At 32.7% G+C, this 23,676-nt stretch overlaps 6 protein-coding genes across 6 annotated transcripts; 4 read left to right on the top strand and 2 right to left on the bottom strand.

Moving 5' to 3' along the window:
- The first annotated feature begins 1,097 nt into the window (after positions 1-1,097).
- On the top strand, positions 1,098-2,929 carry LOC108724102 (mitochondrial import inner membrane translocase subunit TIM14). The gene is made up of 4 exons (XM_018450276.1): positions 1,098-1,128; positions 1,931-2,043; positions 2,457-2,579; positions 2,669-2,929. Exons 1-4 carry the CDS (start codon positions 1,098-1,100, stop codon positions 2,879-2,881), a joined length of 480 nt encoding a protein of 159 aa, XP_018305778.1. The 3' UTR covers positions 2,882-2,929.
- Positions 2,930-3,453: 524 nt separating this feature from the next.
- Positions 3,454-6,532, bottom strand: LOC108724121 (growth hormone-regulated TBC protein 1-A). Its single transcript, XM_018450300.1, has 7 exons — positions 6,284-6,532; positions 4,779-4,977; positions 4,477-4,707; positions 4,170-4,330; positions 3,994-4,102; positions 3,675-3,860; positions 3,454-3,589 (listed from the first exon to the last, which is right to left on the bottom strand). The coding sequence occupies exons 1-7, from the start codon at positions 6,301-6,303 to the stop codon at positions 3,482-3,484; spliced, it is 1,014 nt and encodes a 337-aa protein (XP_018305802.1). The 5' UTR covers positions 6,304-6,532; the 3' UTR covers positions 3,454-3,481.
- Positions 6,533-7,004: 472 nt separating this feature from the next.
- On the top strand, positions 7,005-10,918 carry LOC108724119 (uncharacterized). Its single transcript, XM_018450298.1, has 8 exons — positions 7,005-7,253; positions 7,371-7,668; positions 8,196-8,349; positions 8,805-8,947; positions 9,032-9,231; positions 9,372-9,759; positions 9,849-10,079; positions 10,461-10,918. Exons 1-8 carry the CDS (start codon positions 7,164-7,166, stop codon positions 10,901-10,903), a joined length of 1,947 nt encoding a protein of 648 aa, XP_018305800.1. The 5' UTR covers positions 7,005-7,163; the 3' UTR covers positions 10,904-10,918.
- A 1,787-nt stretch (positions 10,919-12,705) lies between these two features.
- On the bottom strand, positions 12,706-16,188 carry rush (pleckstrin homology and FYVE domain containing family member rush hour). Its single transcript, XM_018450301.1, has 8 exons — positions 16,067-16,188; positions 15,493-15,557; positions 15,261-15,398; positions 14,618-14,681; positions 13,806-13,931; positions 13,588-13,694; positions 13,248-13,505; positions 12,706-12,957 (listed from the first exon to the last, which is right to left on the bottom strand). The coding sequence occupies exons 1-8, from the start codon at positions 16,080-16,082 to the stop codon at positions 12,928-12,930; spliced, it is 804 nt and encodes a 267-aa protein (XP_018305803.1). The 5' UTR covers positions 16,083-16,188; the 3' UTR covers positions 12,706-12,927.
- A 155-nt stretch (positions 16,189-16,343) lies between these two features.
- On the top strand, positions 16,344-18,262 carry RNASEK (Ribonuclease kappa). Its single transcript, XM_018450287.1, has 2 exons — positions 16,344-16,628; positions 17,591-18,262. The coding sequence occupies exons 1-2, from the start codon at positions 16,560-16,562 to the stop codon at positions 17,819-17,821; spliced, it is 300 nt and encodes a 99-aa protein (XP_018305789.1). The 5' UTR covers positions 16,344-16,559; the 3' UTR covers positions 17,822-18,262.
- A 633-nt stretch (positions 18,263-18,895) lies between these two features.
- Positions 18,896-22,021, top strand: LOC108724110 (major facilitator superfamily domain-containing protein 12). Its single transcript, XM_018450284.1, has 7 exons — positions 18,896-19,570; positions 20,131-20,313; positions 20,391-20,624; positions 20,742-21,104; positions 21,207-21,363; positions 21,470-21,591; positions 21,677-22,021. The coding sequence occupies exons 1-7, from the start codon at positions 19,264-19,266 to the stop codon at positions 21,778-21,780; spliced, it is 1,470 nt and encodes a 489-aa protein (XP_018305786.1). The 5' UTR covers positions 18,896-19,263; the 3' UTR covers positions 21,781-22,021.
- The last annotated feature ends 1,655 nt before the right edge of the window (positions 22,022-23,676 follow it).

A 23,676-nucleotide genomic window follows, 5' to 3' on the forward strand; every position in this document is an offset into this window, starting at 1 on the left:
TTCCATCCGTTGTGTGCAGCCCCTAATGTTTCCCGGGTCTCTCGCACTGCCATGACAACGGCCTCCATTCTGTAATATTCTGTAACGTCTGTAACTCTTTGACGAACAGGGTCGTTACGTCACCGTTTTGCGCCAGATTTCATGCATGGTAAAAACGCTGCGCAAATAACAATGTAACGAGATATACGTATATCGATACTGTAAAATTAAGTGAGTTATATAAAATAGGGGCCAAACAAGAGAGCCTCGATAGAAAATTCTCCAGGCGCGAATCGATTCACGTGTAATGGCATATACACGCACCGGGCAGCGTTTAGAAAGAATCTCGCAGTGGTACGCGCAGCCTAGGAGGCTCGCGTGCAAGCCGCGCCGATATTCGAAAGTCTTTGATTTTTGATGATCGTCGGGTCTCACGTGACAATAGTCGATATTTATATGCGCCCACAAATGCGCGATTTTCGAGTGTTTTCGTGCGTGCGTTTCGTAAAGATCAGGGCACACAAAAGAACTTGGGCTGCGTTCCGTTTCAAGCATGATGCGCATGATGTATCATTTTATCTTTCTTTAATGTTCGGTGAATAAGGATAAAATGATATATCGCATGCGCATCTTTAAACGGTAAAACGTAGTGTAAATTGTCCGCAATGGTAGAAACCGTCAGGCAATAACGTAAGCTGTAGCAAATCCAAAATATTGATTTATTTACTGCTTGTCCCTTGTAGAAATTTAATATCAATACTGGCCAATTAATCACTTATTTTGAATATTGAAAGTATTGTTAATAGTACTTAAATTTTTATAAGGGATTTTTTTTTCTGTCCTATAGCAGTTACACGCCGGTTTTGTAAAGTCTATTCTACAATTGCGTAAAAGCGTAGTTGTAGTCGTAAAAATTGATCAATCCCTACAGTCGAATATTCTCCTCTAATTCGATTGTGGTTGATTGATTTTTACAATTACAACCACTTACAATTACGTAATTGTAGAACAGGCTTTATACACACACGCATGTGAATGCAACAACCGCGTAGTAGCCTGCGGTCTTTTGCAGCCATGTATACTCGGTATACTAAGCTTTAGAGACCCATGATCAGAAGATGACTGGAACAGTCGTGCTCCCCACTAAGAGTACGGTCTGTTCGTCGTATCCCGTACCACTCTATACTTCTCTTACGCTTAAAACGAAGTAAATATGTAGTTGGACGTCAGGGAGAGGGGGATAGAATAGGAGAGACGGAAGATGCGGAAAGCTCGATTACAAAGAGCCATAAGCCTTCCGTATTGGCCTTCCATTATCAAGCGGAGACCCAGAGACTGAAACCGGCGGTCGATCGCGTCTTTGCGACAAAACTCGTGTTTACCATCTCTACGCGATCGTGCATGTATATGTTTGAAAAAATTTTCGACTCGTTTCCAAAGACGTTTGACCGTTCTAACCGTAGTTCTCCACACTTGTTTTCTTCCCTCTTCCCCTCTTCTCTTCAAACGAAATAGGAGATATCTTGTTTCTACTTGATTTTTTTCATGTAAGAAGTTATATGTATATAAAAAGTGCAATTAAAATTCGTTTTAATTTGTTTCTCATTACTGCACTGGACTGCCTAGATCTTTATTTTTTCTAGCTTTCGCTAAATATCAAATATATACGTCTATTTCACTTTAAGTACAAAGAGTATACATTTATAGTTCAGCTATAAAAACAAAAGTCGTGCTCTGGCTACACTTTACGTATTTAGAGTGCAATAATTGTACATTCTGCTTTGATAACGAAAAAACGGACGAAAGGCATAAAAATATAATTAAAAGAAATAAATATATATTCAAAAATTTGTAGATGTGTAATAATTGAACATAATGTGTGTATGCGAACGATGGTATGTACGAATGATAATATAGGATAACGATTTTATCGCACATAATGATAAAACAGTGTTCGAAAACAGCATAGATGGAGCGATTGTAACTGGTTATGGTCATGCTAAAATTATTTCCTCCCGGTATATATGCAAAATTGCGTCTGCTGTTTTGAAACTGAATAAAATGGTAAGAATAGAAGAATTTGTTAAAAAAATGTGTAATGCTGTGAAAATCGTATTTTTTGTGTCGAGAGGACGTAAATTATCCACATTAATGTCGAAACCTTCGAGAAATGTGCAAGTAAATAAATGCAGTGCCAAAGCTGCCTCAAAAATATTTCGTCACCTTTTCGTCATCTTTTTAATAAACGTATATTATTATCACATAATGATGAGTATTTCGCAAAGAACAACCGTGCAAGCTCATATAAGATGACATTCAGTACTAATATAATTAAGATTATGTAGGTTAAGTTTCCTCGACGATACTTTGTCTCCTTCAGTCTTTTTATGACATATCTACTTTGCTTTTAGCAAGGCATGTTATATTTAGAATGTTGAGTTTAAGATGTTTGACAAAACCAAGAAATTGTTTCTCAGAGCACAATTGTGGCAGCAGGTATTGGCCTGGCGGCTGTTGGGTTTGCCGGTCGTTATTTGCTTAGGAGAATGCCGAATTTATCACAGAGGATGGCAGAAACCGTGAAAAAGCTAGATTCCCAGGTAGAAACATCTATTGTTTCCTTAGCAGTTTTCTCGTAATTGCAAATGCATTCAAATAAAGGCATACTGACCTTTTTTAATATTTGTAGTCATTAGCGAATAGCAAATATTATAAAGGTGGTTTTGAGCAGAGGATGACCAGGCGGGAAGCCAGTTTGATCTTGGGTGTGTCGCCCACAGCTAGTAAGACCAAAGTAAAAGAACAATTTAAAAAAGTAATGGCTGTAAATCATCCAGATCGTGGAGGTTCTCCATATATCGCAGCAAAAATTAACGAGGCAAAGGATCTACTTGAGAAATAATGAAAATGTAGTATAATGTAGCGTAATATATATATCTATAATGTATTTAGGAACAAAATTTTGATGTACATAATTTTAATTTAATTTTATGTATTATTTGCTATTATAATATATTTTCGGAGCTGTATATTAGAGCAATTAATTTTTTTTAATACCTTTACCAGCTAGATTAAGTTTCCAAGAAAATTTATGCATGAATAAAAACTATATATGCATATAAATTCAGAGTCAATTTAAAGAAAATATTACAAGGACAACTATTTTTCATCAGGTATTCATCAGTCAATATTTTTATAGTGTTACTTCCACAAAAATATCACAATTATCCAACTTTCTCATCATAGATTATAATACTTCACATTCTAATATATTCTCACTAAAATATTTATAACATTGTATACACAATAACAAACTAAGATAAATTAAAAATAATTGAGTAAATGTGTATCATACATTGCTAAATGAACAATATATATACAACAAAATAGAATTATGCAGTAACAATATAATACAGCATTATATGCATTCATTTTGCAAATGATGCAAACGAATAACAGACTAGAATATTTCGGTGTATGTGAAAAAAATTGGTTATTAATACTATCGTTCTAACTTATCTTGTTTTCGTTTTATACGTTGTTGCATATGCTTTGTTCTTAGTTTTGCTATTGTGTTTCCAGGCAGTGATCCAGGTACTTTAAAAATACTCTGCAAAACAGAAAAATGTCTCCATAAATATCTAACGTTCTTCTCTATTTGATGTATGAGCTACACGTAATATACAACTACATACTTGCATAAACTCGTGACATCGTAAAACAATACTATCTTTCGTAATTTCCTTAAAACATTCAGCTAGCGTTGTAAAATCTTGACAAGCTAATAGATTAGATTTATTCCTTTTTATAAGTGTCAATGCGACACGGAAGATAATCTTGGTACCCTCGTAAAAAAGACAATCCCAAATACGCAGAGTAGTCTGTCAATTTAAAATTACTTTCAATTTTTGTGATAAAAATATTTAAAGCTTTTATAAATAGGGGATGACATTGATACATATTCAGATATTATTATATGAAAAGTTATTCAATGTTTTGATAATTACGACATACCTCTATAGGTAAAACTTCAGCAAACAAACACACAAACCATTTAGTCGTAATTACTGGCCAAGGCAGGCCTACATTTGTTACGTGCTGATACACATCAGGCATTTTTATCCTGTAAAAATAACGTGTAAATAGATATATATTGCTGATGAGTAAAACTACAGTAAATTTTCTTTTACCTTACTAATTCTGCAAGCACATCAATATCAGTGAGTAGGCCATCCATAGTACATGTATAATAATCTGGTAGAATTTTATCAATCAACACTTTTAATAACCAAAATGCTGTTTCTTCGCTTTTTGTTACAAGCAAAAGTAAACCCGCTATGTAGTTTAAACCCTGAAAAAATATTGAAAACATTTTTTAATAAGGCAGAATAAATATCTTTTGAAACTTTCTCATAAAATCTTACTATTCATGAAATTTTTTATTAAAATTGTTACTATTTTATTCATATATTCGGAAATATGTACTGTAGATGTTACCTGGCAATATCCAACAGTTTTGTTCTGATGAGCGAAAGCTAACAAAACATTATATAATTGATGCTGCTGATTCTCTGTATTATTAAAGAATATATTGTCTGGAAATGTTCTTGGAAGATCAGTTTTAATAATCTCAGCGGTTTCTACATTGTGAGGAGATAATAGTAACTTTTGATAAAGATCTGGCGACGCATTCTTCATATCTTCACCACCGCTTACAGCGAGCCATACCTACAACGATCCAATGTTTTTCTGTATTAAATATTAAAAATATGATGAATTGGACTTGCAATGAATGTTACCAATCCTCTATGTTCTCCTGGAATGCCTTTACGAACGTATTTCTTGATCGTAATGCTTCGTAGAGACTTTCCCTCACCGATAATTTTCGTCCACTTTTTGGCCATCTTTGCGAGTACCTTAAGGTACTCGGACATAAAATCTTCGTATGTTTCATAATCAAAGTCGTGTGGTCGTTCGAAACCATATTCGTCCACATCACTGGAAAATATATAATATAAGATAAATTATTAAAATGGCTCAATCAGAATAAATCAATAAATAAAAAAAGGGCTACGAGCCAGATACAATATAAAGAATATTTAATATTAATACAAACGTTTCGACCACGATCACGATCACCCGATTCATTTTCAATATAAACACAACATTACATAAGTTGTTGGAGTATTCGGTCAGATTACAAAAACATCGGTTATTTTCGCATTCCCTATTATTTGATGTGTGTAGTCCATATGTAAAATTAGCATCGTTTAACTGATGTGAAAGTGAACTCATCTTATTTTTTAAAAATCTACAATCTTGATTTGTCGTAATGATGCGAGTCAGACGTTGAGAGAAAAACGCAAAATTAACTGTCATATATAGGTAAAAATAAGCCACGAATGACAGAAAACGAAGAGACTGATTGTGAGTAAGAGGCAAAAGGCAAGAAGTAAAGCCTATTCTACAATGTGCTTTTTGTTTCCTGTTTCTTGCTTTTTGATATTTTTTGTATCTTGCCTTTTTGCCTCTTATCCCGTTTTTCGTTTTCTGTTGCTCGAAATAAACGTTAACGAACTTCAGAAGAAACAGAAAACACACGTTAAGAAATATAATTGTCGATAAAACGATCACAAAGAGGAAAAAATCAAAAGGTAAAAAACAAGAAACAGGAAACAAATAGCACATTGTATAAGATTAAGCTTAAAAAGAAAGCGGCTTTAGTAATACAAGTCGACACAAGCATTATGGATGCTTTCCATTTAGTAACACAAATAAACACAAGTATTGTTCCGTCTTTTGTTACTCATGTCAAAAAAGATAAAAACGTTTGTGAAACGTTAAGTCACTAAATAATCCTTGGCATTCGATGAGTAACAAAGACGAAACGATACTGTGTCAACTTATGTCATCAAATAAAAAGCACTTTATATCTTATGATGCAAAATGTAAATTATTGATAGTTGTTTACCAAGTAAATATTACATCACATACTTTCATACCACTTTCATTACAGCACGAATGATTCGCGAATTAATATCGTAATTGTGGCGATGATAAAAAAAAAAAGAAAAAAACAAGTTTTAACAAATGATGAACGAAGAAAGCAGAAGGGAATCTCGTTTTCAAAGTGGTTTGAGGGGCGGAAACATAACCTCGACGAGACAAAAATAAAAGTAAAACAAACGCGAGATTTTCGAATCGACGATTCTGTCGAGAGTCACAGTTGTATTCACGGAACACGATACGCAGTATGTGAACGCACGATTGTTTCGTAGGAGGAAAAACAACTGGTAACAATTACCTGAAGCATGAACTTGCCATGCCCTATGCAATTCGGTGGGTGTCGAGGAGATCTACGATCGCGCGCGCGTCCAACTACGTCCATAGATATTTCGTGTACGAAACGCCCACGGTTTCACCTATCGGCGCGATAACACCCGATCGCGCTCGAAAACGCTTCGAAACGCGTTGAAACGCGCGAAGAAAAGAGCACCGCTGAGCGCAGCGTGGAGCTCTCAGCCTCTCAGCCTCAGCATGCGCCTCTCCTCCTCATCGCGAACGATCCGTTTGAGCACCTGACCTGACTCCGTGACTCTGACTGCGTCAGACCGGCCAGAATGATAGTAAATGGAAAGGCGGTTCGTACGTAGAGAGGGTAGAGTTGCGAAAGGCCATCCCCCATCAAGACGCATGGTTACCGAATTGCCGAAGAAATACTCGCGTGGAATATCCCGCGATTTTAAGACTTCTCCAAATTTAAATCGGACCGCTCGCCCCCGTAAATTACGGATGATTTATCGGTGCATATTGTGCACACTTCGTTATACCGCAGCCCGCAGTGATTCGAAAAGAGTGACTCGATCGATTGATCGCACGCGAGATCGAGATATCGAGTTCGAAATCGATCGTACGCTCAGCGTCGTAAATGGATCCGGCTGCTCCGAAAGAGGTCTCCACGGTTTTTCCAGCCGCCGTTAAATGTTTGGATTGTTCGAATTACAAAGCTTGAATAATATTTTTTAATAGTTTCTATCTCGCGTTGCTTGCTTCTGTATTCTTGAATTTCAATACCGAATGAGAGAATGTACCGTGAATACGCGACTGGTGTACTATGAGCTACATGATTAATATCAATTGACACAATTTTTTGTCATTTGCGGTGTGAAAGTGTGTGTCACAGAATGGCTATTACTGCATCCTTCCATCGAAATGTCACTTTATTGAATCAATTGGTCCCACCGGATCATGATTTCAAGAAGATCTTTCGCGAAGTAAACGTCTTACTTTTCTCTATCTTACCGATTTAATTTCGAAACGTATTTTTTCTTATATGTGTCATTTCTCGATTCTTACTGGTAACGGTGATACAATAAAAACATGTGTTACAGGGAATGTTTGACAAACCAAATACTACCGGATTTATATATGTTTCACATTATCTGTTGACGATATATGATGCGGAGCGTTTTAAAAAAGTAGTCGAATGGCCAGTAATTTGCAAGAAAACCGAAACCAAATATCGTAACAGTGTCAAAGATTATCTGAATGTCATCGCATTGGAGAATTCTGATATAGGATTCCCACGTGTGGTTACTACCTATTTACATCATGCAAGTGGTACTAAGTTTATAACTATAATGTGGAAACTGTCTCAACTTGCATTGAAAATGTATATCATGCGTGATGGTAGGTATCTAAGAAGTAAAATATATTAGCGATATGCTAACAGTTTGCTAGTAGATCTATGCAGATTACATTAACTGTATTTTTAACTTTGTTAGCAGATTGCACATTAATTGTACTTGCATTTAACTTTATGAACAGATTACATTAATTGTTTGCATTTCACTTTTTCTGTTATTAGAATCTATTGACATAATTTGACAGATTCAGCAGAAACGAAATAGAATCTGTTATTTAATAATGATATATTTTATTTAAATAACTTTGATTTCTACTTGGTGATTGTAATCAATCTACCATCATATTTTGTTAACATCTTTTATATTTCTGCCAAATTCTACTGGTAATATTTATAGCAGATACTTTGCAAAATCTATTTTCTATATATTTGTTATATTGTTAGAGAATTATTAAGATATATATAATTCTTAGAAATATATTGATTTCATTTAAATGTTTTATATTTTTGTACAAAAATACAGAATTAAATATTCTGATCGTAATATATTTAGTTTGATTTATTCTTTCAGGTGAATACGAAGTTATATTTGCACCAAAACCAAGTCTTGCAAATGACTTGGTTAAAACATACCTACAGCAGTCCAAAGCAAATATTAATTGCGATATATTGAGTCGTCACAGAAATTATGTACAAATGGAAAAAGCTGCAAATTTTGCATTGGCGTAATATTTTTAAATTAAATTTTTGTTGGTATAGTCTACTAGAGATGAGCGATATGGAAAAAAATCTCGATATTTTTTGTATTACAATGTATCATGAGCAAAAATATTGATACCAAAATATTGGCTGGATAATTTGTGATATTGCTAATATCCATATGGATCCGATATTTCTAGTTTTAGATGATACGCGCACCAATTAAAAAATGGATTTTTTTGCAAAAATAATGGAGGTTTTTTAGATTAGACTATCTCATTGATCTTTTTGATGAATAACTATTTTAATCAGAATTTAAAGAATTCAATATTTTCAAAATTTAAATTGTACTATACATGTTCAGACATGCCCTTGTTATTATTGTCCTTGTCATATTTAAAATATCAGCACTGTATCGCCTATCTCTATAATCTACTAATATTAATATTATAAATTCTCCGAGTTTATTTTATTCCTTTAGACAAGAGAAAGAACATTTGACTAAAGTTAAAGCAGAGCTATTCGACAAGAAACAATCTCTGGCAAAATGCGCTTCTTCAGCTCCTGTTACCGAATCTATAAAGCAATGTTTAACAAATGTCGAAGATACAGACATCATATCAAGTTAGAATCATATTTATTTTTTTTAACTAATTTTTTATTGAAAATCTTGTACGTGTGAAATTAATGAATATACATGGGTTTTAGTGTGGAAAAATAGTTTAAACGAAAATATACAATATATACGAAAACGGTACATGATGTTGAATGATATGGAAAGAGCGTGTGAGAAAACAAGTGGCATAATATCGAATTTATTGAACGATTCAAAAGCACTAGATAATAAGCAGCTGGAAAAAATTAATTGTTCTCTGATATCGGAATTGCCGTTTCCACCTGATGTTCAGGTAAAGCTGAATATTAAATAAGTGATTGCAATTTCTCTTTAATCTTATAATAATCAATTAACAAGCTACAATTTATTTTAAAAATAATTATATATATATACACTATTTCATATTCTGTCAATTTATGTTTATTTTTTTAGCATTGTCTTTGTCATTTGTATAATGATAACAGATTAGTATATCACAATTTTATTCGTCTGCTTACTTTGATACTATATCAAATATATCAATCTCTGAGGAAGGACGACTTAGTCGATCTGTCCCAGTGTCTCTTGCAAGTAGAAGCAAGTGCAGAAGACATGAAATCCATGTGTAATGCATTTAAAACCTTCTTGGCCAGCATGATAAGTTCTACAGAGGAGATGCAAAATGTTTTGTGTGTGAAAAGTACAGAGCGTATATCTGAGGATAAAAATGTTTTACCCTTTGTAAAAAACGTGCTTCTTATGCCCTCGCCTCTTATCAAAATTAATACTAATTGTGCGGATCAAAGAAACGATACACAATTACAATTTACTCCGGCTGAAAGTAAGATCGATATTTAAGAAACAACTACAAATTGTAATTTTTGTGCCAAATAATTATTAACGTAATCATATTGTTCGTTTTTTTTACAGTTGCACACAAATCATTATTTTCGAGGTACATGCGGCACAGTAAGAATTACACGCCAGATATAAAAACGAATTTATACATATCGCGCATTAATATTGACAATCACACTATGTTAGACAGTAATGAAAAACAAGAATTACGTTTTGTGACACCTAAGATGAATCAGTTGTGTAAGAGAACAACAGGAAAATACTCCCGATTATTTGATACACACAAAAAGAAAAATATAAAAGGTTTGTAAAAATTCTATTTAATTTGTATAAATAATATTGTGATTGAAATTTTATATAATTTCTATTAAAGAAAAGAAGACAGGACAACCAAGAAGTTACTAAAATTAGATAATGATTATTTTACAGTGAAAAAAATCAAATTAATTAAATATCACTAGAAGAAATCGTCATTATTCTTTTTTATTTATACTTATTTTTCACATCCTAAAACATGTATTTTTGTATTACAATAATAAGACATTATTTCTGCAAAGTAGTATTTATATAATTCAATTTTATTATTATATAAAATAATAGCCTTTTCAACAACTTCTTGATTGTCGTATGGTATGTTTTGTTTATGGTATATATACGTAAAATTTTAAAATTATGTTTATATAGTCAATTCTAGCATGATGTCTCTACAATCTACCGTACAATCCAATTCTGCCATTACAAGTATAGAAGAAATATCTAGTTCATCGAATTTTAATTTAGATACCATAACAAAGGGTTTTTTCAATTGGAGCGAAGAATCTTTCAAAGTTTCTTATTCATCCGTACAATTCACCCCGATAAAAGGAAATGTCTCAAAAGTTGCGTCTCAGCAACAAGCAAGAAATAAACTCGATCGTAAAATCAAAGTAAATAAACCTGAATTGGATGAATTTACAGAGGTACAGATTGTAAATGACGACAATAAAAGTACAATTGTAAAACACGAAAATGATTCAAGGAGACGGTCTATTAGTGACTTAGTGGAACGTTATAAGAAGATACTGGAAGCCAGCAATTCTGTTACAGCAAAGTTAGAAAATACGTACATAGAACATGAAATTGAATAATGGAAGGGAAAAGGAACAAAATTCAAATTCAATTAGTATTTTCTATTGTTTTGAATTTTTTCATTTACAGATTTTTTGAAACGGAAAATTTATCAATGATTTCCATTATTAAAACAATCAATAGAAAATATTAATCGTTTACTTGATTTATTAGTTATTCATTAAATTCTATGAATAACAAATATAAATTTTAATCTAATATACAGTATTTTGTATGAATAATTCAGTATATTTATATGAAAAGGTGTGATATGTTTTGTTTTTGTTAAAGATAGCTTGTACACAGTTTAAAAACAAGTTGTCAATAAGAAACAATGTATTAACAAGTTTGTTTTCTTAAAGATCTATGACAGATTCTGATATTAAAAACTTAGATAAAAAGAAATTAAAGATTTCAACATATTTCTACGCTATAGTAGTATAATATCCTCAAAAAGAAAAGAGTAGACACGAGTTGGTACTAACATTTTCTATTTTGTGGAACTTACTATATATTTTTTATAACATGTATTATATAGTTATGGAGATAAAATCATGAATTATATTATCATGTTACTCAAACTAATGTATATTATTACGAAGTAATTTTTTATAAAACTTTTAAAAATGGTCTCTTTGTACAAATGATATATTTTCCTTCTTTATCTGATTTCTCGTATCATTGCAATTTAGATAAGGAGTGGCATTTTTATCTTATATATTATAAATTTAAAAACTTCCCTTATTGTGTGTTTATACATAATTGAACATCTTTTTTCCCTCGAGATTCTTAGTATATTAATTCTAATAAACTAATTTTATCTTTCGATTACTACGCTAACATCCAAAAGATAACGTGATGTTTACTATTTCATCAAATAACACTCTTAAATTTATAATAGTACAACAGTTTATTCACAGATATTACGTTTAGAGTGCTACGTACTGTATTATAACGTATTGCAATAATAGGTAGAAAGTATACAATTAAAAATTAGTCTTTGCATTCTAAATGTTGCATTAAATGTTACATGTTCTTTACTTAGATAACCGATATTGATTAATAATATAAAAAGGCACGATGGCGGCATATATTCTTAGTATACATACATTGATGAAAAATGTTTCAAAAAAATTTTTGATCTAATTAATGGTTATATATAATAAACTTATACATTGAACGTGATGTAATTGTATTATCCAATTACAAATCTTTGTTAATTTCTAACTGTGCATTTCTAGTACTTAAGAAAAAATATTAGTACTTTTGTTCTTTCAATCAACTATATATTTTTATCATTTTTTAATTTTGTGTTAGGGTGGTTCTTTAGTAAAGTGACGAAAATTTAAGGTGCCTCACCAGAGCTTACCCAAAATTACAAATATTTGCATAATTTGGATAAAATATTAAAACTATGTGTATATCTTAATGAAATAGTATGGAACATACGGTAGTAAATCAAGAGCTGCATTTTCGTCGAACGAAAAGATGAGATGTTTACTTTTCAAGGTTAAATTTATATGCAAGTTTATGCACATAAATATCTTTCCAGAATTGTTAACCTATTATTTTTTTGTAATCATTAAAATCGTAATTTTTTAAACTATTATAATCTCGGTTTTGAGAAAGGTCTATGGTAAGATTGTGTCTAGTTAGTTTTTTTTTCTTATTTCATCGTTAACCTACCATAGAATTTTGCCCATGTCAATTTCGGTACTTCATTATATAAAAAAATTAGACATTTCTAGTAACTCGATTTACTAAAAAACCACCTTAATAAAATGTAATACTTTATTACTAAAAATTGCAGAATGCAAATTAGATATATGTAGAACAATATGTGCTTCGTAAATTTTGGCAGAATTTCGCATCATACGCACTTGTGTCTCCGTTTTAATCTTCCTAATGAATCGTTTAGAAATATTTCTTGAATGACATCCTTATAAACTTTTTTATTATAATGTAGTCCGATATTGATTTTAAAAAATATTTCTGTAGAATTTTTGCATCTTTTTCGTACTTCATCCATATGATATAGTTATTTTCATCGGCCAAGCGTGGAATAAAACTTAGGCTGCAAAAAAAGGAAAATTATTACATATAAATACATTGATTTTATAGTATAAATCAGGGACTGAAAGCTAGCAATTATGTCAGTATCACAAATATACCTTTATTTTGATAATGCCAGTATACAATTGCTAACAAAATTATTTTGGTATTTATCCCTGAATTATAAATCACATATATAAGAAATATCACATTTTAGTAACAGCAAACAAATATGTGTATGTACATACATATATATATATATAAATTGCACGGATGTTGATCCTCATTCAAAACAAAAGGAAACCTAATTACCTCATCATGGTTTTCCTCCTTATTTCCATCATCGTCGTCCCCAGAGCTATCCCCTCCTGAACTGTCAGCGGAATTACGTTGCGGGTCTTTGTTATTTAAGCTATCCACAGCGGTCGTAGGTATTGCTTTGATTTTACTAGCGGCATCGTAACATTGTAAACAGACCCTGACAGCTTTCCCGTTTCCTTGCCCAGGCAGTAATAATTTTTTGTTACTGCATGGACCACAAACTACTGCTCCGCATTGTCTACAATGATGCTGAAATGAAGAATGATTGTTTAAGTTTTTTCAGCAATTACCTGAATTCATTTGAATAATAAAAATATGATTTTATCATTACCCGTCTGTTTAATACTGTGAATTGAGTTTTATTGCAGTGCATACAAATTGTAGCTTCGTTATCTGGCACCCAAACTGCTGCATGGACCTCGACAGGCTTTTTGCCACCTAAAAAATATAAAGAAAAATAAAAAAGATAAAAAGAATCAGTCGTATTTTTTTTGCGAAAATTTATCTTAAAAAAAAAAAAAGATTTGTAACAATTTGACTTTTACTTACTTTTTCTTAACAAATCTTCGATACATTTTGTAATATGTGCCATCCATTCTTGTTTTTCTGTTGGAGTAGCAGCATAAACAGCAAACGACTTTGTTACTGTTTTAATGAGCCATCCATTACGATATTCTATAAATAATGATCCAATACTATACTATCGTTTTCTAGATATGCATATATGATCTCATTTGATTACTGATCCATACGCCGTGTGACAATTGAAAAACTATAGTAAATGCGTCATTTCTCTCAAAAACAGAACCCGATAAAATGTATTTCGAAATATTTATTCTTTGTAAGAAATCTTACATGTAAAAGTTTTCTGTGATTTTTAACCAAAACTATCAAAAGCAAAATAACATTTTGCTCATCTTCCTCAAAATCTTTCTATACCTCTATTCTGTAATCTTTTAAGGACAGTGTTATTGTTATATTGTTTCACAGCTTTTTTATCATATATAATACCTATGCAATATACAATATCAACACTGTCAAGAGTTACAGGATAGGGAGGGGGATATAGAAGATATTTTTCAACTATTCCATATACAGCCTTAACTACAAGTATAAAGCTCCTTCACAAATTGACATAAATGTTCCATACCTAATAAAAAATAAAAAACTAATGAAAAATTTTATTTTTATAACAGTTTTAATATTTTGTTTTAATTACCTTTGATTTTTATTACCTTTTCCAAGAAAATAAATTGAAGATGTTTTATATTTATAGCCAAGGCTGTGTAACATAGATGGAATAAACAGAAATTGCAATATGCATACAAGTGTATTAGTTACAAATAATATAATGTACTTACGACCCTCGTCAGCTAGAGACTCTAATTTTACCTCCTCCAGGGGTATAATATGCTGCTTGTTATACTATAAACAAATTATTATCATTATAATCACTATTATTACTATTATAACGTCGCATGACATCGTTGAGTTTAAATGTTACATCCAATTGTATCATGGCTTATTTTTTATTAAATATAACTCTTTTATTAAATATAACTTTGTTAATTGTGTGTTCCTATCGTCGTCTACTTTACATCATTGAGACAATATGAGATTGTAGAATTGCGAAAAGTGAGATGTGATCTCTTTTGATAGTTTTACATATGGACCGTATTTTATGAATTCAACTAATTTTTTACTGGACAATATAATTTGACCGAATTTTCTGATAATGTATGTAAGAGTGTTTGTTATTTTACATTGAAAATGACCCGATCGGTGTCGAAACGTTTGTATATATACATTTATTAAAGATCTTACATTATAATTGGCTCGTTGCCCTTCTTTTATTTATTGATTTATTCTAATTGAGCCATATTAACATTTATTTATTTTACTATTATTACTGTTATTTTATGTATCAAAACCGTTAGATACAAAATTTATTTTGTACATCATAGGCTTTATCTATAAAAGACAAACACTTCTCTATATGCATACCTTTTTCTTATTAATCACGATATTCCCGTAAACCAATATGTCATTGAACAGGAAGAACTGTCTAGGCTTGGGCTTTTTCCTGCACATTTTTGTCAGGACTCCTTCACCCACCAGGACTCGGCCGGGTACTGCGAGCGGCTGTGAGATGGATGTTTCATAAGTGAGTCATTACTACGACTAGTTACAAACATTTGAGAAATTTATAAATTTTACTCGCACGAATCCTTCTTACCTGACCCGAACCGCCGAAGCAGTTTTCGACCATCGCGATGCGCCTGGCATTGGCCTCGCTGTTTACTAAAACAAATCAAGCCCCAAGGATGGGGGAGGGGAGAGATTAACGAGAATGTCATCCCAGTGTCACGCTCGCAACACACCCACGTTTCGAACGAAAACGTCCGAGGCACGTCAAGCCCGTTCTTTCTAGCTGCACTTTTCACACCCCGTGTAAATTTCATCTCTTCCATCTCTTCATCGAGACGTCACGTTTTAAATATGGAAAGCGTAACGAGAGCACGAGGGGAGGAGGAAGCGTGCGGCTAAACAGAGCGGAATTACTCCGGACTGCCCGGAGCTGTCAAAAGCATACGGCCCACCAACACGAAAGCTGACAGCCCGTGAGACCGTTATCCTCGCGCGCATAATCGCGCAAGGAGACCGAGACGGCTGCGCGCCACCCACGTCTGTCCGTTTGCGATCGCGGGACGCGTGAGCCTCCCCGAGTTGACCGGGATGGCCTAGCAGCCTCGTCTTTTCGCAAGATACGCGATATTAATTAAATGCTAATAAACGGAGCACGAACTAACCCAATCGATCGACCATGATCCCATGAATCAGGGTTGACAACAGCAAGATGCGTGAATCACATCCAGTACGTAACCTGTCCGTGCGTGTCTGGCGATAGAGTGCGTATCTGGTCTGGCCAGCTTGCTGCTGATTACACCATTTATCCGCGATTTGGCGCGCTTATCGCCGATTAGCTGGCGCCCACTGGCGTCCAACTGGGCAAATTTAACCAGATGCGGATAGGTCGCTACGACCTATCGATATATCGCTGGCACTTCAAGCGATACTGTCGAGATCATTAAACGTCACATGATTACAAAAACGTTCATCGCGGTGTATCGTCACGACTGTCACGAGTGTTACGACGGACGATCAGCCGAGGATATTAACGAACGCTGGTACCTGGGTCACCTCGTTCACGTTCGCGGCTAATCACCAAGGGTTCGTGTAAACCAACGACGAAGTCGCTTGGTTAAATTTGACCACTCTGTACGAACGATCTTGTCGATCAGGATGAAGGTCTGCGGGCCCAAATACGCCTTGTGCGGTTTAGTGTTGTCTGTTTGGGGCATATTCCAGTTGGTGAGAGAAAGAGATCACGCTTTTATAAATATATTTATATACTTAGAAATAAAACGTCTTGATATCGGACTTAACTTCCTAGACAAATTCATCAAAAACAGCTTTCGCTAAGCGTTGTAAATCCTGTCGTAAAAGTGCCAGCCGAAATATAACAGAATCTGCTAACAGAACTTGATGGTAGATCGATTATAAAAACCGAATAGAATGATTTCGTTTAAGTGATATATTCTATTTAAATAGTTATGAAATAATTTTTTTTAGCTGAGAGAGAGAGAACTTTCACCATCTATTTTTTCTCTCTTTTTCTTTAACATAAAAAGTAAAAGAACAAAGGTAAATCCTGTAAAAAATTCAGCTAAAAAGAACTGTAGCCGGTTTTTGATTTTCATTGGCAATCTTCTGTTGGATTATGGCTGCGTTTTGTTATTCACTGTGACTGCTGAAAATATATCTATAGTTTATATAAGTAATGGAATTTTATAGTTAACATAACATTTATGTAACTATAGACTTTCAGTATTTACAGAATAACAAAAGACAACTTATGCAGCAGGCTCCATTAAATTACCTTCATTTAGCAGAAAAAGAATTGTTGTAACTATTGTAATATTCTTTAACATGATTAGTTCTTGCCCTTAGTTCCTTGTTGGATCTAAATGTATAACTAATCATATAAAAGAATCTTACAACAGTTGCAAAGCTGCTTTTTCTATAGAACACAGTCATTGACAGAACATAAGCTTAATATCAATCTGCAGTAATATTATAAGCGATATTCATAGTTTGTTCTTATTTTAAGATTGTCTTAAGGAATGTCTTAAGATGTTAATACTTTCTAATTGATTCATGACATCTTAAGACTGAACATAAAACAGTCTTAAACATAAGATCTGACTATGAATCAAATCTAGTAAGCTACGTGCTAGTATATATAATGTTTATTGGATCTTTTTTGTTCTTAGCTCTTCATGGGAGTATTTTTCTACGTCCGGAGCGTAGCACTGGTGGAGGATCTCCCGTTGGGAGAGCTGAAGGAAAATCTCACCTCAACAGATGAATTCTACAAAGTGGTAGACCGAGGATACACGCAGAACGCATACAACTGCTGGATTGCCGCATGCATTTACGTTCTCACTTTCCTTTTCTCTGGCCATCAGTTTTATCTCAATTCCAGATCGTCCCTTAGCGTATAAATACACGGATGTTATATGCAATGACGCTACTGTGCATCTGATTTGTAATAATGTACATCTAGAAAATATCTTGGTTTCAAATTATTTTAAAGCATTATACAGTTATTCTACAGTCAAGTTGTTATCCAAACACAACATCATGTAGATAAATGTCTGTGTTCCAAGTGTTTTTACAAGTGCAAAAGATGTATTTTTTTGCCACATATGTGTATATTCATATTTCCATATATTAATATGTATTTTATATATATGTATCGCAATGAAGCTGAAAAAAGCAGAATGGAGGCGGGAGATTGTATAATTTTTGCAGAGGTCTTACTATTGTGCCAGAATTTGTTTCATTCATCGGTAGTAATATATTTCAGTAAGTTCTGCTTATATATTGTTACATATGTTGTTAATATAATGAAATAAATTAATCGTAGACTATTGATGGCTGTTCTTTCGACTATGTAAATTGGTTACTCCGCAACGTACTTTTTAATTTCTCCGCGATCCGATTCACGCTCAGAATTCATAACCTTCATGAGGTTATATTTTTGTTTAATATTTCATAAACGACAAAAATGAAACGATTACGTTGTAAACATGAATCTGATGAGTGTTACGAACATGAATTGGATCGCGGCCTAACATTTGTGGTTGTTCAAAAATTTATAATTTGTTTGCCCTGCTTCTTTTGTGCAAATTAGGCTTGTTTTTTTGTTGAATTTTTGTCATTGTTCGTCTTCCTTTTTTCTCTACGGAAAAAAACAAAAAAAAGATGTATCATGCAAGAAGTTCAGCTATAAAGAATAAGTCTATTACTTCATCCAATTGGCCTCGCTTTGCAAGGTGAAGTTTCAGCTTTATCCTAGCAAATCTAAAAAGAGGAGCATAGCACTGTGTCTTAAAACAAAACGAAATAAAAATTTATAAATCGCAAGAAGAATTCAGATGAAACACAGTCCTTTAATTACATTATCGCCCTTTCATAGCGGCAAAAGGCGTATATATTGAAAGAATGAATCACATGATTGCTCATATCTGTCAACATAATAACGTCATTAGTAGCCTGATAAGGTAGGAGTAGAGCAGCATAACATGACGTTCAGGGGAAATTTGATAGGTTAGGACCGATGCCTTCTCTATCTCGAACACCTTTGACTTTGATAAACAGGCTGATTTTCGTTAGCATATTGGTCGGAAGGAAAACGTGACGTGACACAGCTCGTCATATCGCGACGTTCTTCTGGTTCTTCATCTCAATGTTCCATTTTCAGGATTTACAAGTGTATGATACATTTGACTCATCGATGACGCCACGACTACATTCTTTAATTAACAAGTTATTAGGGGTCTAGTGCTAGAGACCTTTCCCTTTCATCTGCGAAATCCGAGAAGAAGAAGAACGTAAGTCGCGCTTAAGGCCAACTGTTTATGTTCAGTAACGATCTGTCACGATGGAACCTGGGACGAGCAGTTCGACGGATGATTACGTGGAGATAATACGGAAATTGCCTCTTTATTTGAAATTAGCCTATGGCACAGGTCATATATTAAATGACATCTGCGCTTCCATGTGGTTCACCTATTTACTGGTCTTCTTCCACCTGGTGCTTGGATTTGATCCGACTCTGGCTGGCGTTGTGCTTCTCATCGGCCAAATAGCAGATGCTTTGGTCACTCCGTTCGTTGGTTTTCAGTCTGACATAAACGACAACTTTTGGTTGTGCAGATATGGCAGAAGAAAGACCTGGCATTTGTTAGGTATTATTTTTAACTTATTATTATTTAAAATTTTTATCTTGTTTAGTCTTGTTATTATTTTATGTAGCGAATTAAACTGTTGGTAGTAAGTTTAGCTAGCAGTTTTCCAGCAAGAACAAGCAGGATGCATCGACTGCAGTTGCATTAATGTTCTGTTAATATAGCCTGCTGACACACGCACACACATAAACTGACAATAGAAATTGAACACAATTTGTCATTTTGTAATCATTTAAATCATATCCATTTCAATGATTGAAAAAAGTAATAGAGTTTATTTTATTTCTGCTGCTAATTTATTATCAATTTATATCAGGCTCTATTAGTAGAACAATTTAATGTACATGTAATTGATGCCAATGTATCATAGTCTGTATAGTAGTCTGCAAAAAATCTGCCATTGTATTTTGTTGGCAAATTCTGTTACAGTTTTGCTTATATTTTGACAAGATCTATAGTAAACATTTTGTAAACATTTTACAAAATTTACTCTCGACAGATTTGGCTATCTATATGCTTTTGTTTCAAAACACTGTAATAATTATTTACTTTGTTTGCAGGCACTATTTGCGTACTATTGGGATTTCCTTTTATATTCTCGCAATGTATAGGCTGCGAAAGTGCACATCAATATGCACAGCTAGTTTATTATGCTGCTTTTGTAGTGATTTTTCAATTTGGTTGGGCAGCGGTACAAATATCACATTTGGCCTTAGTCCCAGAGCTTACACCTGCTGAAAAGGTAATAGCAGAAAGTCATTCAAGAAAAATAGCGTGCAACATTTATTTAATGAAGATAATATGTACATATACATGTAACAAAATTCTATCACAATATTAAATAGGTTCACATTTACTGTTTTCTCCAATGTTCTTGTTTACTGTATTATGTGGGGTGTACTACATGTAACGAGTGACGAGTATGATGATCATATTGGACCTAGTGACATTCACAAATTTCAAAAAGTTGTTTTAATTGGAATAGCAACTGGATTAGTAACATCTATTATATTTCACGTTGTTGTTAAAGAAAGTGCTAATGGTACTGCTAATGGTAATAAAATATAGTTTTTAAAAATATATGTATATTGTGTATATATATATATATATACACATACATGTGCATAGATATATAATATATAAAAGTAAATATTTGATAATATCTTTTTAGGTAGCTTTATGCATAGGAACGCTAGAACAGCATCAGTATTATTGAGAGACGTCAGAATGTATCAAGTAGCATGTGTCTATATGCTTACACGCCTATTCAATAATTTATGCCAAATTTATATACCTTTGTACTTACATGAATCACTGAATATGCCTGTGACATCTTTGGCTTATATACCATTGACAATGTATCTAAGTAGTTTTTTAACGTCTTTAATCATAGAAAGGCTCAATACAAAATGGGGTCGAAAAGTCGCGTATTCTATCGGTGCTTTACTTGCGATATGTGCCTGTATTTGGATACAATTTGGTAATGGTGACATATACGTTAAATATCAAATCTATGTTGTAGCTATGCTACTAGGTAATTTATGTAGAATTTTTAATTAGATATAATGTAAATGCGAAGTTTTATAAATTTAAAAAAACTAAGAACGCCTTACTAATTTAATTTACAATGTTGCAGGTTCTGCTGGTGCAATAATGTTAGTGACTAGTCTTGGTGTTACTTCCGATCTAATAGGAAAAAATACTGAGAGCGGTGCCTTTGCCTACGGAATTATGAGCTTTACAGACAAGCTTAGTAACGGTCTAGTGGTTATGTTGATTCAGTATTTAATAAAGTAAATAAGAGAATATTTAACATATAAAAACTTGAATTAAATTTTTTATTATTTAAAAAAGTCATAGATTGAAAGAAGTACTGCTTTAACTATGTTTACCTTTCAGACACTGTTCGTCTGGTTATGCTAGTTATTACTACAGAGACATTCTTACATATGCCTGTGGAGTATCCGCGATATTTGCTTTACTGATGATTTTATACATCAAACCATTCTCACGTACTACAGGTATGTTTAGAATGCATTTGTTTGCATTTTAATGATAATAATTATAAATCAATATTTAACCATGTGAATGTGAAAATTGTTTTAGTTTTTGATACATTACGCAACGATGATGATGAAGGTTTCATAGAAACTCCAAATGCAGTTGATGGAAATTCCTCTTTAAATCAATCTCAAGCCGATATACATTGATATAATGTAATACTTAATTTACAATTTGTAAATTATTTAGCTCTCCAAAAAATGGAATGTAAAGATATTGATAATATTAAGAGAGAAAGAACAGTACTTGCTATTGTAGGCTGCGGAGTACTCTATCAGCACTGTTTATTTTACGCTATCCTTGTTTCAAGTCTAATGGATGATGACGATAGAATAACAAATAGCGCTGATAACGTTTTCTCGAACGTTATGTGATATATAGTAAGCAAACTACTACCTTTTTTACTTGAAACTGTTGATATTATAATTTTATATATTTTAATAATATTGAATTTTATTTTATGTTCTATTAACATGAATTATATTGTAAGATTATTGTAAACGATATTTGAATTAAATATTTAAAATTTTTAGTATAGTTATATTATATCTCGAAATCATATGGAATATATAAACATTTGTTATGCTCTTTTAATTTAAATAAGATTAAATTTAAATACGTATATTATGACTGTGTTCGGTTTTGGCACTCATGCGCTGTAAGTTCCATTCTATTTTTCTTCTACAGGTAAAAGTAATAAAGATAAAAAAGTGATAATGATAGAAGCTTACAACGCATGAACGTTGAAATCGAATGCAGGCTATACTTTAAAAGTAAGTGGGCTCATTTACTTGTGTCCGTGTATTGCACTTTGTCATGCAAAGCATACAGAGAAAAAGAAAGAGAAGCTTGTAATGTCATGATATAATCTAAAGTTACAAATTATTATGGAATTGATTATTTTATTTTTGAATTATTTTTATAGATTTACTTTTCTCTTGTTTGTATATATGTTTTTCAATATTTTGTTTTTTCTATTTATCGTTCATGTTGTCATAATTATTATCCCAGTATTCGAAATAAATCAGAATTTTGGATTCGGTAATTCCCAAGGAATTGAAATATAGATTTAGGGATAGAAATATAGATTCGTGTAGTCATTACCAAATCAAAAATTTTGATTTTTCGGTTACTAGAATGCATATTTCTTGATGTCATAATTATTATAGAGTTCAAAAATTAAACAGCTAAATTAAAATATTAAATATAATAAGGTTGCGTTCAGAAACATCACCCAGGTGCCCTCGTGTATCATCTTATCTTTGTTTAACATTGAGTGAATAATAAGGATAAAACGATACACAGGAGCATTAGGATGATGTTTCCGAACACAGGCTAATATAAGAGAGTTTTTTCTCCACTCTAAAAAGGTACAAAATTAGATCTCTTCACAGAGTTTATTAAAGTCACTTCAAGATATAAAATTGATCGTTTGTATCGTATACAGTTGACGCTCCTTACTTACAGATTTATTGTTCACAGATTTGACTAAGTTAGCGCGAAATATTCATACAATATTCCTAAAGTCCCACAGTAATAATCCAAAAATATTTCGATATATTCCGAAATATTTATAGAATATAAAAGCAATATTTAAATGATGAATCGTAAAATATTTTATGTATGTATAATGGCATGTCGTTACATATTCGAAGAATATTTCACGTATAATCCAAAAAATTCCCAGAAAATACCAATCCTTGAATTAATTTTTAAACGAGAATAATTGATTGTCGAGAATACATTTTACTTTCAACTAGGAGTCCAATTTTGAAGGCTTACGGATGAAATACGCCTTTTATTCTATCGCAGTTTACTTATGAAAAATACAGCTCCGCTACATTCATCTGCCGGCACAGCAGCGTTCGTGGATAAACGATCGATTTCAATGATATAAAAAATGTTCTCGCGTGTGCACGCACGCACGCGCACACACACACACATCACACAATATTCTAATGGTGAATTCGATCATTCACACTACACTGGATCAGTGCGTATAAAAATTAATTTGTAGGTATAAAATATTCATCATATATATCAGA

Source organism: Mycetomoellerius zeteki, unplaced genomic scaffold, assembly GCF_001594055.1.
Source record: "Mycetomoellerius zeteki isolate Tzet28-1 unplaced genomic scaffold, Tzet1.0 scaffold275, whole genome shotgun sequence".
Classification (NCBI taxonomy): domain Eukaryota; kingdom Metazoa; phylum Arthropoda; class Insecta; order Hymenoptera; family Formicidae; genus Mycetomoellerius; species Mycetomoellerius zeteki.